Source organism: Salvelinus fontinalis, chromosome 42, assembly GCF_029448725.1.
Source record: "Salvelinus fontinalis isolate EN_2023a chromosome 42, ASM2944872v1, whole genome shotgun sequence".
Taxonomy (NCBI): Eukaryota; Metazoa; Chordata; class Actinopteri; order Salmoniformes; family Salmonidae; genus Salvelinus; species Salvelinus fontinalis.
The window spans coordinates 7242224-7258918 of NC_074706.1; the positions used below are offsets into that span (position 1 = coordinate 7242224).

General features: G+C 46.8%; 1 protein-coding gene across 2 annotated transcripts in view; it reads right to left on the minus strand.

The window, feature by feature from the left end:
• LOC129840966 (glycine receptor subunit alpha-3-like) overlaps window positions 1-16695 on the minus strand; it is a 116103-nt gene that overhangs the window by 62430 nt on the left and 36978 nt on the right. For both annotated transcript variants that reach the window (XM_055909038.1, XM_055909037.1), the window contains exon 2: window positions 34-164. In XM_055909038.1, coding sequence (XP_055765013.1) covers window positions 34-164 — 131 coding nt within the window. The remainder of the gene's footprint in view (window positions 1-33; window positions 165-16695) is intronic.

Genomic DNA, 16695 nt, shown 5'->3' on the forward strand with positions numbered 1-16695 from the left:
TGGTCAGAAACAAACTGTAGGCCTATACTGTACCTTTAAAGTTGGGCCTAATTCTGGCGTCGTAGCCTGAGGTTCTCCCCATGAGTTTGTCCAAGAAGTCGGAGGGTGACGGAGGATGCACTGCTCTCCCCCGAGGATTCTCTGGCTCTTTAGACGCCACCAGACTAAAAGGATGGGAAGAGAGAGAGAGAGAGAGAGAGAGAGAGAGAGAGAGAGAGAGAGAGAGAGAGAGAGAGAGAGAGAGAGAGAGAGAGAGAGAAGAGACACACAGAGAAAATACAGACTTTAGTGAAATGTGCAGCAGCGGTAACCCAGGCCATTAATGTACACACTAACACTAATGTCCTCTGACATCATAATGCATATTCGGGACTTCTCTTTTGTGGCCAAAGTAGCTGAGGCCGAAGAAATGTATTTAGATTCACAGAGAGAGAAGGAGAGGGGTAGAGAGATGGAGGGAGGGAGGGAGAGAGAGAGAGACAACAGAAAGAAAGAGAAAGAGATAGTGAGGGACAGATGGAGAGAGAGAGAAAGACAGAGTGGCTGACCAGACAGATATAGGAACCATCTAATATTGAATGTGTTTGTTAATTATAGTTCCTCTCGCAGGACTTTCACTGTATCAATACAATAAAAGGCTCCATATGTTACGGTATCATTACAGCAAACCTCAATCTGTTCATTTAGATCCAACAGCTGAATATAACAGGGGTCTTTCGTGGCACCAATAACGCTCCACACGAAATATTCGAACATGAATATTAACAGCTGTCGATATGAGTTTCCTAAAGGCAAAAAACGAAAAGGTTAAAAATACATTTGATACGGCATCCTAGACACCACATCCACTAAAAGTCCTTATTCATTATCCAGAGGGAAGCTCAGGGGATGACACGCTTATTTGCCATGCATTGGATTGGGACCCGCTTTCTGATGTTGTTCCCTCTATTGCTAAACCCCCAATCCCTGAGAGAATGCCTGGGTAACTCATCAAATATGCTCAAGTACTTTGTGCCATAGGCCAGAGCAAACGGCATACACAACCCTCATCTTGTCTTTTTAGACAGAGTTTTGGCATGGGGATTTGAAAACATACAAAAAAAAAAAAAAAAAAGACAAGATTGCTTTGCAACAAAAAAAAACAACTGTTGACAGCGAGAGGACAATGGCCAAACCATAAACAGTGATTCTACTCCAAGATTCTCTTCCTCCCTATAGCACATCACAATGCCAGCACAAAAATCCTCCATCAAGTATTTATTCACAGCTGTCAACCCACGTTGGCAGTAAAGGAAAATCCTGCTCGAGGGAGAGAGCGAGGGAGTGCGAGACTGCGAGTCATTATGGTATAGCCCCGTTAGCCCAATGACTAATTAAAACATCAAAGCCTGGCATCTTCTCTCTCTTTCTCTCTTCTAAGGAAAATTACAGGTAGTAGAAGAATATAAAGTCTTCTCATAAATGAGCTGGGCCATGTAGGAATGATTAAATAATGTGATCCACAATACAGAGAGTCTCTGTTTCTTATTTCATCCCCTGTTTTGACGTGTTGGTTCGGTAGCTACCAGCGGTACCAGTACATGTATCCTGTTGTGACTCCATCCCCTTTGCTTTAAGCAGACACAGCTCAATGCATGTACTGTATCTCGCTCCCCCAGTGGACCACATGTTAGACGGTGCTACCGGTGCTCTCTTTAAGCCCTGACACCTAGGACAAGGCAAGCAGTTTTTTCCTGGAGAGCGGTATGTGCTTTAAACCTGGTTCTTGGAGACCCCCCATGGTGTACAGGTTAAGTTCCTTCCTTGCTCTAAGGCTGCGTCTACACAGGCAACATGATTCTGATCCTTTTCCCCCTACTAATCGGTCTTTTGACCAATCAAATCAGCTCTGAAAAAGATCTGATGTGATTGATCAAAAGACCGATTAGCGGGAAAAGATCAGATTTGGGCTTCCTGTGTAAACAGACCTTTTTTTATTTATTTTTTATTTATTTTACCGTTATTTTAGCAAGTAAGTTGACTGAGAATACGTTCTCATTTGCAGCAACGACTTGGGGAATAGTTACAGGGGAGAGGAGGGGGATGAATGAGCCAATTGTAAACTGGGGATTATTTTACCTTCTCATCTGATACAAATACAGACAATGAAGGTTACAGTAATTAGTTTAAAAATATCAAAATTTCATTTTCTAATTGCATGACCACATACCATAGCTAAGTAGGGTGTAAGTGGTGTGAAGTCTTACACTGTCCGACTTCACAGAGACATCTAGATTGACTCATTTCAGTGTTAGAAACCAGCAGTAGGCATAATGCCATGCTGTCTGCATGCCACGGACAAAACAAAAACAAGCTGGTTGAAAATGAAAACAATAATTACCAAAGGGGATTTAGGTTAAGAAGAACAACATTTGCCCCCGGCTGAATATACAATATGAAAAGGGGGAACATTTGGAACAAACAAAACGTTGCCAGCCTTAATTAACTCAAAAGAACCACACATACGGAACAGTACGCAACTGAACGTGATTGGTCAATTTCACAAGGCCTCAATTCTGAAATATAATATGTGCTCAGTTACCAGTTATAGTGTACATGAGCACTTATATGCCATGAAACGAAAAATAGTTTTTTCCTGGTCCGGTCACGTGGTCAGGCAAAAATAAGGGCACAAAGTAGGGATAGACATTTACAGCTCTAATAATAAGCCTGTCACGTTCTGACCATAGTTCTTGTGTGATTTGCTTGTTTTGGACGTGAGCTGGGTGGGCATTCTATGTTGTGTGTCTAGTTTGTCAGTTTCTATGTTTGGCCTAATATGGTTCTCAATCAGAGGCAGGTGTTTTGTGTTGTCTCTGATTGGGAATCATATATAGGTGGCTTGTTTTGTGTTGGGATTTTGTGGGTGGTTGTTTCCTGTCTCTGTGTTTTCTCTGTACCAGCTAGGACTGTATCAGTTTGCCACATTTTGTTATTTTGTAATTGTTAAGTGTTCACTGTTTATCATTATTAAATATGTTGAGCACCAACTACGCTGCGTCTTGGTCCGATCCCTGTTACACCCTCTCTTCTCGTGAAGAGAGGGAAGGCTGCTGTTACAGAACCACCCACCAATCTCGGACCAAGCAGCGTAGCAACGGGCAGCAGCGGCAGCAGCAGCAGCAGCGGTACCAGGAGGAATGGACTTGGGAAGAGGTGTTGGACGGAAAGGGTTGCTACACATGGGAGGAGATCCTGGCTGGTAAGGATCGCCTTCCATGGGAACAGGTGGAGGCAGCTAGGAGAGCGGAAGCAGCCGCGAAGGGGAACCGGTGTTATGAGGGAACACGGCTGGCCAGGAAGCCCGAGAAGAAACCCCAAAAATTTGGGGCTAAAGGGGAGTGTGGCGAAGTCAGGTAGGAGAACTGCACCAACTTCCCGGGCTTGCCGTGGAGAGCGAGAGTACGGGCAGACACCGTGTTGTGCGGAAAGGCACACGGTGTCTCCTGTACGTATGTATAGCCCGGTGCGGTACATCTCAGCTCCACGTATCGGCCGGGCTAGAGTGGGCATCGAGCCAGGTGCCATGAAGCCGGCTCAACATATCTGGTCTCCAGTATGTCTCCTCGGGCCGGTGTACATGGCACCAGCCTTACGCATGGTGTCCCCGGTTCGCCAGCACAGCCCAGTGTGGGCTATTCCACCTCGCCGCACTGGCCTGGCTACGGGGAGCATTAAACCAGGTAAGGTTGGGCAGGCTCGGTGCTTAAGAGCTCCTGTACGCCTTCACGGTCCGGTCTATCCGGCACCACCTCCCCGCCCCAGCCCAGTACCACCAGTGCCTACACCACGCACCAGGCTTCCAGTGCGTCTCCAGAGCCCTGGTCCTCCTCCACGCACTCTCCCTGTGGTGCGTGTCTCCAGCCCAGTACCTCCAGTTCCGGTACCACGCACCAAGTCTACTGTGCGTATCCAGTGCCCTGTACGCACTGTTCCTTCTCCCCGCACTCGCCCTGAGGTGCGTGCCCTCAGCCCGGTACCACCAGTGCCGGTACCACGCACCAGGCCTATAGTGCGCCTCGAGAGTCCAGTGTGCCCTGTTCCTGCTCCCCGCACTAGCCTTGAGGTGCGTGTCTCCAGTCCGGTACCACCAGTTCCGGCACCACGCACCAGGCCTACTGTGCGCCTCAGCAGGTCAGAGTCGGCCGTCTGTCCAACGCCGCCTGAGCTGCCTGCCTGTCCAGCGCCATCTGAGCTGCTTGCCTGCCCAGCGCCATCTGAGCTGCCTGCCTTCCCAGCTCCATCTGAGCCGCCCGTCTGTCCCGAGCCATCAGAGCCGCCCGTCTGTCCCGAGCCATCAGAGCCGCCCGTCAGTCAGGAGCCGCTAGAGCCGTCCGTCAGTCAGGAGCTGCCAGAGCCGCCCGCCAGTCAGGAGCTGCCAGAGCCGCCGCCAGTCAGGAGCTGCCAGAGCCGCCCGCCAGTCAGGAGCTGCCAGAGCCGCCCGCCAGTCAGGAGCTGCCAGAGCCGCCCGCCAGTCATGAGCCGCCCGCCAGTCATGAGCCGCCCGCCAGTCATGAGCCGCCCCCCAGTCATGAGCCGCCTTCCAGTCATGAGCTGCCTTCCAGTCATGAGCTGCCTTCCAGTCATGAGCTGCCCTCCAGTCGTGAGCTGCTCTCCAGTCATGAGCTGCCCTTCAGCCCGGAGCTGCCCCTCAGTCCGGAGCTGCCCCTCAGTCCGGAGCTGCCCTTCAGTCCAGAGCTGCCTCTCTGTCCGGAGCTGCCTCTCTGTCCGGAGCTGCCTCTCTGTCCGGAGCTGCCTCTCTGTCCGGAGCTGCCTCTCTGTCCGGAGCTGCCTCTCTGTCCTGAGCTACCTCTCTGTCCTGAGCTACCTCTCTGTCCTGAGCTACCTCTCTGTCCTGAGCTACCTCTCTGTCCTGAGCTACCTCTCTGTCCTGAGCTGTCTCCTCAATCTAGTGGGGACCTTGGTGAAGATTCCTAGGCCAAGGTCGGGGGCGAGGGTCGCCACTCAAAGGACGCTAAGGAGGGGGACAAAGACAATGGTGGAGTGGTGGCCTCGTCCTGCGCCGGAGCCGCCACCGCAGACAGATGCCCACCCAGACCCTCCCCTTGAGTTTAGGAGGTGCGTTCGGAGTCCGCACCTCAGGAGGGGGGTACTGTCACGTTCTGACCATAGTTCTTGTGTGTTTTGCTTGTTTTAGTGTTGGTCAGGACGTGAGCTGGGAGGGCATTCTATGTGGTGTGTCTAGTTTGTCCGTTTCTATGTTTGGCCTAATATGGTTCTCAATCAGAGGCAGGTGTTTTGTGTTGTCTCTGATTGGGAATCATATATAGGTGGCTTGTTTTGTGTTGGGGATTGTGGGTGGTTGTTTCCTGTCTCTGTGTTTTTTCTGCACCAGATAGGGCTGTATCGGTAAGCCACGTTTGTTATTTTGTTATTTTGTAAGTGTTCACAGTTTTGTCTTGTTTATTAAAATCATGTTGAACACGAGCTACGCTGCGTCTTGGTCCGATCCCTGCTACACCTCCTCTTCAGACGAAGAGGGGGAAGGCTGCCGTTACACACACGTGTGTGTGTGAGACCTGGTTGTGTGTGTGGGGAGGGGGAGAAAGCAGAAAGAAATGTTCCAGTATTATAGCATTACTCCATTCCGAGTGTCCAGAGCTGTGCCCTCGCGCCGAGGCCCGAGAGCCCCCAACCCACTTACCTCAGCAAGGATCGGCTGAGTGACGTATGGATTTATAGTACCTCGTCCACATTCTCTTACTTCCCTCTTTCTGTCAGGTCCAGTTGTACTGATTACATATAGCCTGGCTCCTTGTTTCTAATGGTCAAGAGAGCAGAAACAGACTGGCACCCAGGCTAGATTACATCATGTTTATCAAGGAAACAACCGTTGAATAAAGAGATTGGATTGGGATCAAACGTAGGGAAATCTCATAGCTGGAGGTTAAAGGGATAATTCAGGCAAAATCTATATTTGGGTGGAATAACCCTTACCTTAAGATGTGTCTACAGCCCTATAATGATAGGATCCACAATAATCCATTGTGAACATCTGCCACAGCTAGGAGCTAGCATAATTAGCATTGTGAAAATTCATGAATGTAAACAGCGGCACCGATGTAAGAAAAGCTGCATTGCAAGCTGAAACTTCCTAAAAAACACGTTAAACTAAGATTGGTAGTTGGTGGAATTTGCAGGGATTTTTATCGTTCAGACTGCTGAAATAAATCCCTGGAATTTTGTCACTCGAACGATTCCCTTATGTTGTCTCACAGCCGCATCTCTTTCTGTTTGCTGTAACATGGACAATAAAGTTGTATTATACTGTATTGTATTCCATTGGACACTCAGATGTCCAATGGAATACAATACAGTATAATACAACTTTATTGTCCATCAATAAAGTTGGAGGAGATTCACCATGCTTGATGGAGCATTGGAATATTCTGGAATTCTCGCGGTGAAGAAAACATGAACAGGTCCTTCGCCAGTGGCAGACGTCAACAATGGATTATTGTGGATTCTCTCACTATGGGCCTTCAGATACATCTTAAAGTAAGGGTAATTGCCCCCAAATATGGATTTTGCCTGAATTATCCCTTTAACCTCCAGCTATGAGATTTCCCTACGTTTGATCCCAATCCAATATCTTTATTCCAGCCCCATCTCAAACCAGCCCCACAACGAGCCATTGTAAGTCCAACTTGTCACAACTTGATTTAGTGCTTGAGTTAGTGGCTGCAGGGGGAAAGCTGAAAGACTGAAAGACTCTTGAAGGAAGACAGCGACATGATATCTGCCAGAACCTATCCTTATACACAGAAAGACTTAACAAGAAAAATTGTCCTGGAGGGTACAAACTAACATCAATTAAATTGAACATATAAACATTGATGTCACTGCCTACTGTACAACCCCGCCTCAGCACTACATGGTGAATCTCCTCCTGGTTTGACAGATAAGATCTCTGCTCTCTGAATAACCTAGTGATAGGAGACTGTCTTTACGCTGAATACAGGAGAAATTCCGAAATAATTTCACATTACTCAGCACCAGTTACCTATGAGGATATGGGGAATTTGCATATTTATCCCTTTTGGCAGAAGATACTGAGGGAAATATATACTGAGTAATGCTGAGTGAGCTACAATATGTCTGATATGGGATTTGGGCTGGACACATCTGACCCCCCTGATGATGGCGATAGAGAGACTACTGACAAGGCCTCCTGAGGCAGCAAGTAACCTCCTTGACTGGGGTCTCACTCGTGGAGCTCCATGACAGTGACAGACAGGGTATTTTGAGGAGCTCTGTGTCAGGGACCCGGGGTCCCTCACGGGGCTCCATGACAGGCTCAAGCCTCTCCTCAGGGTCCCATAGTGCCCTCGTCTCACCCAAAGAAAAGCTCTGCTGTGATTCATAATCCTCCAGGGAGATCGTTGTCAGGCCAGCGTCCCTCTATCCTTCCATCCACTCTTCCATCTCTCCACAGTGTAGTCTAGAGCCAACGTTTCAGTCCATCCGCCATCTCCCAAACAAACAAGGAGCACCCTGGGAAAAAAACCTTCCTGCAGCAGGCAGACGAGGCGAGCCATAGAGATAGGAGGGACAGTCGTCATGGCAACCCTGTCCTGGCCGCTGGAGCGTCCAGCTGCACCCGCTGTGGTCGACGGAGCGGAGTGGTAGGTCGCCGGTGTCGGCTATGCTTTTGTGAACCAAACCAACCGGTTGAACAGACCGAGTAAGAGAACTGTTTAAAACACAGCAATCCTCATGGGATTCCCCTCAGTTTGGTAGAGAAAATGTCTCATAATATAGAACAGTCACAGATTGGATAAAGAACAGCCCCAGTTTGGTTATTGAACAGTCACAGATTGGATAGAGAACAGTCACAGATTGGATATAGAACAGTCACAGATTGGATAGAGAACAGTAGCAGATTGGATATACTGTAGAACAGTCACAGATTGGATAGAGAACAGTAACAGATTGGATAGAGAACAGTAGCAGATTGGATATAGAACAGTCACAGATTGAATAGAGAACAGTCACAGATTGAATATAGAACAGTCACAGATTGGATATAGAACAGTCACAGATTGGATATAGAACAGTCACAGATTGGATAGAGAACAGTCACAGATTGGATATAGAACAGTCACAGATTGGATAGAGAACAGTAGCAGATTGGATATAGAACAGTCACAGATTGGATAGAGAACAGTCACAGATTGGATAGAGAACAGTCACAGATTGGATATAGAACAGTCACAGATTGGATATAGAACAGTCACAGATTGGATAGAGAACAGTAGCAGATTGGATATAGAACAGTCACAGATTGGATATAGAACAGTAGCAGATTGGATATAGAACAGTCACAGATTGGATATAGAACAGTAGCAGAATGGACTTAAATGAACCCTTCTGGGTCAAAGGCGCTCCATAATTGGAAATAATATTCAGTTCAAAGTCCTTGTTTGTCTGAAGCTTGTGGTCTACTATACATCGGCGGAAGCATAGTAAACAAGCAAAAAAAATACACAGGCCAAAATTCTCATGGACACATATTTTGGTCTCCCTCCCTCTCTCCCTCCTTCCCTCCTTCCCTCCCTCCCTCCCTCCCTCCCTCCCTCCCTCCCTCCCTCCCTCCCTCCCTCCGTCCCTCCCTCCCTCCCTCGGGGTGTCAAGGTTACATCCAGACGCTATGGCTCCCTAACGGGGATAAAAGAGTGTGTCACACTGACAGAGAGAGAGAGGGAGGGAAATAGAGGAGATTGAGAGTGCTTCCCTGCCTTTCCTCCCCTCTTCCCACCATCTTTCACCTCCTTCCTCCCTCCCGCTCTCTCTTTCTCTCTCTCTACCTCTCTCCCTCCATCCCTACTTCCACATCCCTCTTTCCTTCCCTGCCCCCCTCCCTCCTTCCTCCCTCCCTCTTTCTCTCCCTTTTCATCTCTTCGTTCTCCCACCTTCCAGTTCCTCCCTCCACCCCTCTCTCCTCCCCAGCTCCTTGGAGGCGTGGCAGAGAGGCTGGCTGATGGGGATGTGAGTCAGACGAGCTGAAGCGTTCAGGAGTGAGGAGATGGGCGAGGGAGGGACGTGGAGTATTGGTCGAGCGGACAGCTAAGTGAGATTAACCGATAGCAACAGCGTGCAGCCCAGCTATGAGAGAGAGACGGAGAGGATGGGAGAGGGAAGAGAGGGAGGAGGATGAGGGTTTAACTGACAGATAGCTATACACTCTGCATCCCCCACAGTGACCAATAGGCCAGACAGATGTGCACTTACAATATTGAATAATGTAGCATCTTGCACCACAAACTCTTGCACGTACAAACAAACATACACACACACACACCTTGTAAATCTACAACAAGGCTGATGTCTACCGCTTGAAATACAAAACGCCACATTTGATGTGTAATTGCTGTTCAATTATTCATCATACCTCTCCCCTCCAGCTTTGCCACGTCGTCGGTAAACAAATGACATTGATTGCTGCTGTTGTTCTGAAGGGTGTAAACAGAGATGGAACGTCTGACAAACGTTGTTGTCAATTTTCTCCACTCTTGATCAATTTAACATAATACATGTGCGTGTACTGTATGTGGTTTGTGTGTGTGTGTGTGTGTGCACGCGTGTGTGTGTGTGTGTGTGTGTGTGTGTGTGTGTGTGTGTGTGTGTGTACCGGTGGGCGCCTCTTGTTGTTCGAGACATCAAAGCATCCCCTCTAAAACATGAAAACCACAAACCGTTGTATTCATTTCAGTTCTATCTACCCAGACAATACACCCCATTGTCTGTTGTTTCTATCGTTCAAAAAACGCAAACGCACAGCATACAATTCTCACAGTTTATGATTATACACGGCTCATGTGTTCCGTCTCGTTCTGCATTCATTTGAGGCCGGTAGAGAATAAGCAGCGCTTCAACTTTATGTGACCCTATGGACAATACTATATTCTAGGACAACAGAAGTACTTCTCAGCAGGAGGTGCCAGTGTCATACTTGAGAACCATCAAACCACGAAACAAAAGCCTAAAACGCTACAGCACTATCTGTTCTGTAACAGTGGAATGTCCCCATAACCCAGGGGCATGACAATAGACTAGAGAGCCGGGACCCCTTCCAGGCCTCAGTCTCATTGTGTTGTCCTTGCCAAGGGAAGTAGCCTACGACCACCGACACCCACAGTCAATCGCTGTGTACAACCTCATTTCTGTCTCCCCTGTGGAGTGTGTTGCTAGCATACAATCCATGTTTCATTCTCTGTCCTGTTCATTGGGACCTGTATGTGTGAGTACGAGATGGACATATTGTATAGCCTGTCATACTATATATACTCTGGTGTGTGCCTCCTTTCACCCTCTCGGACAGCCTTCCCAGGGGACTACAGGGGCACTATAAGCTGGTTCCACATCACCCATAGGCTGACATGATGTCCTGTTCCATTAAAGGGGATGAGAACAAGCTATAGCTCACATGCTGAAAACAGGCTGTACCATATAATGAATTACATGGGCTGTGCTTTACCATTAGAGACTTTAGGCCTAACATGTCACTAGCATTTATGGAACTACGGCTTCAAAGTTGCTCTATGGTTCCGTTGGGATCTGTGAGAGGGAAACGGGTTTGAAGGTGTAAATGCCAACACAGGGTGACAGTTGGTAACAGAGTGTGTGTGTATGGGTGTGTGTCTTTCAAGCACAGCTGTGATGTATAAATTCCCACCTGTGAGAGGGGGGTGTTACAGAGTCACAGTTCTCTCTGACCTAGAGAGAGAGAGAGAGAGAGAGAGAGAGAGAGATAAAGAAAGAGAGAGAGAGAGAGAGTGAACGAACCAGATTGTTTGTACACTTCCGCGGCGTCTGCACAAACCGATACATATCCGTCCTGTCTGTCTGTGTCGTGACTCGTGAGGCTTCACAAACGCCAGCAGCATCTTTGCAATCAGTGACAGTTGCTTAGTAACCAAACCCTGTCCCCTTCACCTGTAGAGTGATGCCACGGTAACCACCCTCCATCCGCTGATGTTTGCCAAGCCTTCTGGATGAAACGATAGGGATGATTTTAATGAATCGGCTCCATAAACATGATACGTCATCGATTAAACAACAGCGGAGAAATGACTGGAGGACAGTGGAGAAATGACTGGAGGACAGTGGAGAAATGACTGGAGGACAGTGGAGAAATGACTGGAGGACAGTGGAGAAATGACTGGAGGACAGTGGAGAAGAGGAAGTGTTTGTTTTTAGATCCTGAGCCACCAATGTTTCTTATTTTAGTCTGTAAAAGCAAAAAGGATTGCTTTAGGAAATAATATACAGATATAATATTTAGAACAACGTACTGTATATCGCCCAATCCAATACATGAAGCATGGAGCATGAAGGTAAAGGACACAGCTAGATGGGAAGCCAAGCTATTGAAAGCGAGGCAGAAAATAGATTTTTGAAAATAAAGGTAAAATAACATTGTCAAAGCCGTGCTCGGGCTCCCGCCCTCTTCATTTTGACTCATTCTTTTTTTGTCTTAGCCCAAAGAGAGAGACGATGCAGCCAGAATGCATACAATGTTGCATTTCTTTGCAACCTTCTCTTTTCTTCTTTTGCCTTTATATGCCCATGCTCTCAACTGGACTGGCATTCCCGTCCCTTTATGTGCGTGGCGAGAATGTCACTCCGTCATTCCCGAAACATGCTGTCAGTGTCAGTGCCGTTATACGTACTGTACCCATAACGGAGATGGTGATGATGATGATGATGATGGGTTATGTGTTGGGGGAAAAAATAACATTACTATTTCACAAGTACATCTTGGCCTATAAGCCAGATGTTTATTTAACGATAAGCCACTTTATGGAACTGTCATATTGTCTGCTTGACTGAAAAGGTTGCGTCACCTTCAGGGTCCCTACTCTGTACATGTATGTGACAGTATTCCTAAGCAGTGTTTAAAAAACGTGCACGCTAGGGCTTGGCGATATATATGATTCATTTGATTCATCCAAATATTATTTCTTTCTTTTTTGTTTTTATGAGCGTTTCTGTCCGCGTGTTCTCATGCCTTTGGCTCCTTCTGTGCTGTGTGCACCTTCCCATTTACACCAGAGATCTGTATATAATGACGAGATGCTCATGTCTCGGCCCGGTCTCCAAACTAAGCCCATAGAAACGCCTTTGGGCTTAGTTTGGACAGAAGTGGTTTCAACTCGGAATTTGCATTTGAGGTTTGGTCCAACAGAACTGATCACATGGACACCAAAACCCATTGAGACATTATTTTACTGTAATAGAGAAGAAGGGAACCTTTCCAACGATGCCCTTTTTATGTCTCAACTACTCACATGATGCCTGAAAATGTATGCTCAGTTTGTCGCATGCATACGGCTGACAGCATTTTAGCCAAAGACTGCCATACTAGCTGTCTAGTCTGTGTTTTATACATGTGCAAATAAGCATAAAACACTATTCTATAAGGAATTGGCAACTCTTTTTCATTGTGAGAAATAAGGTAGGCCACTTGATTTGAACATGTGAACAAAGTGGACAGGCTCGCACGCTGCTCAAACAGCTGGAGACGGACAGACGGGTGTGTTCATAACAATTCAAATGTTCTGCCTCGTTAGCAAGGTGTTATAGTTGTAGAAGGCTTATGTTTCGCCTAGGTATCATTTCGAGCACACACACAGCGTTTCATCTCTCTGCACGGCGCTAGTTGTAAATGTGATCCATGTCAGAAATGCCTTGCAGAGAACAGCTGAAATTACATTCCATCACCAAGGCACTATAACACGAGAAAGTCAGATGGGTCAAACAAAATTTTGGGGAAAAAACTGAAAGAATAAGGCTTCAGGATGGGGTCTCTCTGTCCCAACGGGGACATTGTCCCTTAATGACACCTCTTTGCCGAAATACCATGCATCTGTGTGACCGCCTGGTGACCCATAATGGGAAGCCAGGAGCACTCTACTTTGTCAGTGTCCCAAGCTGGGAACCCAGACCCAAACAGTCACATTCATTTCACCGGCTTCACTCTGAGAGAGAGAGAGGAGAGAGGAGAGAGGAGAGAGGAGAGAGGAGAGAGAGAGAGAGAGTACACCCTCTCTTTACATAACAGGTCACTTGGTTGCAGTCAAACACATGTCCAGTCAGTTCTCATTAGCCAAGTCCTTAAAAGGGCTCACTGGGCATGCATAGGGGAGAGAGAACCCAAGTCATTAAAAGGGCTCACTGGGCATGCATAGGGGAGAGAGAACCCAAGTCATTAAAAGGGCTCACTGGGCATGCATAGGGGAGAGAGAACCCAAGTCATTAAAAGGGCTCACTGGGCATGCATAGGAGAGAGAGAACCCAAGTCATTAAAAGGGCTCACTGGGCATGCATAGGGGAGGGAGAACCCAAGTCATTAAAAGGGCTCACTGGGCATGCATAGGGGGGAGAGAACCCAAGTCATTAAAAGGGCTCACTGGGCATGCATAGGGGAGAGAGAACCCAAGTCATTAAAAGGGCTCACTGGGCATGCATAGGGGAGAGAGAACCCAAGTCATTAAAAGGGCTCACTGGGCATGCATAGGGGAGAAAGGAGGATGAACGGAGGGAGATAAGGATGGTGGAAAAACAATCACCTTGAATCAGGAGCAAGGCGTTCACCAGGCAGGTTGGTTAGATAAGACAGGTGCCATATGCAAGTGCACTGTAGGTGGAAGACGTAACAATAACAAGCGCTATCATTCTCCAAGCTTCTCTGTGCAGGATGTGACAATGCTGGAAGTAACAGCGGCGACCATTTTGGATTGAGGGAACAAATCCAGAGCAGTTTACATGACATCAAATTCACATTATGGACAACCTTATTCATATGTATGTTTGTTAAAGAATCAGTTTTAAATGTAGATACGGGTTGGGGAAACTATGCCCAGAGGAAACCCGCAGATTCTCATAGAGTATGACACTGTACACTTGAGTGCTAAGCTTACTAACGAAGATAGACCTGGAGCAGTAGCAGCAGTCTTTACTACATAATGAAGATAGACCTGGAGCAGTAGCAGCAGTCTTGACTACATAATGAAGATAGACCTGGAGCAGTAGCAGCAGTCTTGACTACATAATGAAGATAGACCTGGAGCAGTAGCAGCAGTCTTGACTACATAATGAAGATAGACCTGGAGCAGTAGCAGCAGTCTTGACTACATAATGAAGATAGACCTGGAGCAGTAGCAGCAGTCTTGACTACATAATGAAGATAGACCTGGAGCAGTAGCAGCAGTCTTGACTACATAATGAAGATAGACCTGGAGCAGTAGCAGCAGTCTTAACTACATAATGAAGATAGACCTGGAGCAGTAGCAGCAGTCTTTACTACATAATGAAGATAGAGCAGCAGTAGCAGCAGTCTTTACTACATAATGAAGATAGACCTGGAGCAGTAGCAGCAGTCTTGACTACATAATGTAGATAGAGCAGCAGTAGCAGCAGTCTTTACTACATAATGAAGATAGACCTGGAGCAGTAGCAGCAGTCTTGACTACATAATGTAGATAGAGCAGCAGTAGCAGCAGTCTTTACTACATAATGAAGATAGACCTGGAGCAGTAGCAGCAGTCTTGACTACATAATGAAGATAGACCTGGAGCAGTAGCAGCAGTCCTGACTACATAATGAAGATAGACCTGGAGCAGTAGCAGCAGTCTTGACTACATAATGAAGATAGACCTGGAGCAGTAGCAGCAGTCTTGACTACATAATTTAGACAGACCTGGAGCAGTAGCAGCAGTCTTGACTACATAATGAAGATAGACCTGGAGCAGTAGCAGCAGTCTTTACTACATAATGAAGATAGACCTGGAGCAGTAGCAGCAGTCTTGACTACATAATGTAGATAGAGCAGCAGTAGCAGCAGTCTTTACTACATAATGAAGATAGACCTGGAGCAGTAGCAGCAGTCTTGACTACATAATGTAGATAGAGCAGCAGTAGCAGCAGTCTTTACTACATAATGAAGATAGACCTGGAGCAGTAGCAGCAGTCTTGACTACATAATGAAGATAGACCTGGAGCAGTAGCAGCAGTCTTGACTACATAATGAAGATAGACCTGGAGCAGTAGCAGCAGTCTTTACTACATAATGAAGATAGACCTGGAGCAGTAGCAGCAGTCTTGACTACATAATGTAGATAGAGCAGCAGTAGCAGCAGTCTTTACTACATAATGAAGATAGACCTGGAGCAGTAGCAGCAGTCTTGACTACATAATGAAGATAGACCTGGAGCAGTAGCAGCAGTCTTTACTACATAATGAAGATAGACCTGGAGCAGTAGCAGCAGTCTTGACTACATAATGAAGATAGAGCAGCAGTAGTAGCAGTCTTGACTACATGATGTAGATAGAGCAGCAGTAGTAGCAGTCTTGACTACATAATGTAGATAGAGCAGCAGTCTTGACTACATAATGTAGATAGAGCAGCAGTAGTAGCAGTCTTGACTACATAATGTAGATAGAGCAGCAGTACCAGCAGTCTTGACTACATAATGTAGATAGAGCAGCAGTAGCAGCAGTCTTGACTACATAATGTAGATAGAGCAGCAGTCTTGACTAGATAATGTAGATAGAGCAGCAGTCTTGACTACATAATGTAGATAGAGCAGCAGTAGCAGCAGTCTTGACTACATAATACCAGCAGCATACCACCCTGCATACCACTGCTGGCTTGCTTCTGAAGCTAAGCAGGGTTGGTCCTGGTCAGTCCCTGGATGGGAGACCAGATGCTGCTGGAAGTGTTGTTGGAGGGCCAGTAGGAGGCACTCTTTCCTCTGGTCTAAAAAATATCCCAATGCCCCAGGGCAGTGATTGGGGACACTGCCCTGTGTAGGGTGCCGTCTTTCGGATGGGACGTTAAACGGGTGTCCTGACTCTCTGAGGTCATTAAAGATCCCATGGCACTTATCGTAAGAGTAGGGGTGTTAACCCCGGTGTCCTGGCTAAATTCCCAATCTGTCCCTCAAACCATCATGGTCACCTAATAATCCCCAGTTTACAATTGGCTCATTCATCCCCCTCCTCTCCCCTGTAACTACTCCCCAGGTCGTTGCTGCAAATGAGAACATGTTCTCAGTCAACTTAACTGGTAAAATAACGGTAAAATAAAAAAAAATAAACAAATAATGTAGATAGAGGAGCAGTCTTGACTACATAATGTAGATAGAGCAGCAGTCTTGACTACATAATGTAGATAGAGCAGCAGTCTTGACTACATAATGTAGATAGAGCAGCAGTAGTAGCAGTCTTGACTACATAATGTAGATAGAGCAGCAGTCTTAACTGCATAATGTAGATAGAGCAGCAGTCTTGACTACATAATGTAGATAGAGCAGCAGTCTTGACTACATAATGTAGATAGAGCAGCAGTAGTAGCAGTCTTGACTACATAATGTAGATAGAGCAGCAGTCTTAACTGCATAATGTGGATAGAGCAGCAGTAGCAGCAGTCTTGACTACATAATGTAGATAGAGCAGCAGTAGCAGCAGTCTTGACTACATAATGTAGATAGAGGAGCAGTAGCAGCAGTCTTTACTACATAATGAAGATAGACCTGGAGCAGTAGCAGCAGTCTTGACTACATAATGTAGATAGAGCAGCAGTAGCAGCAGTCTTTATTACATAATGAAGATAGACCTGGAGCAGTAGCAGCA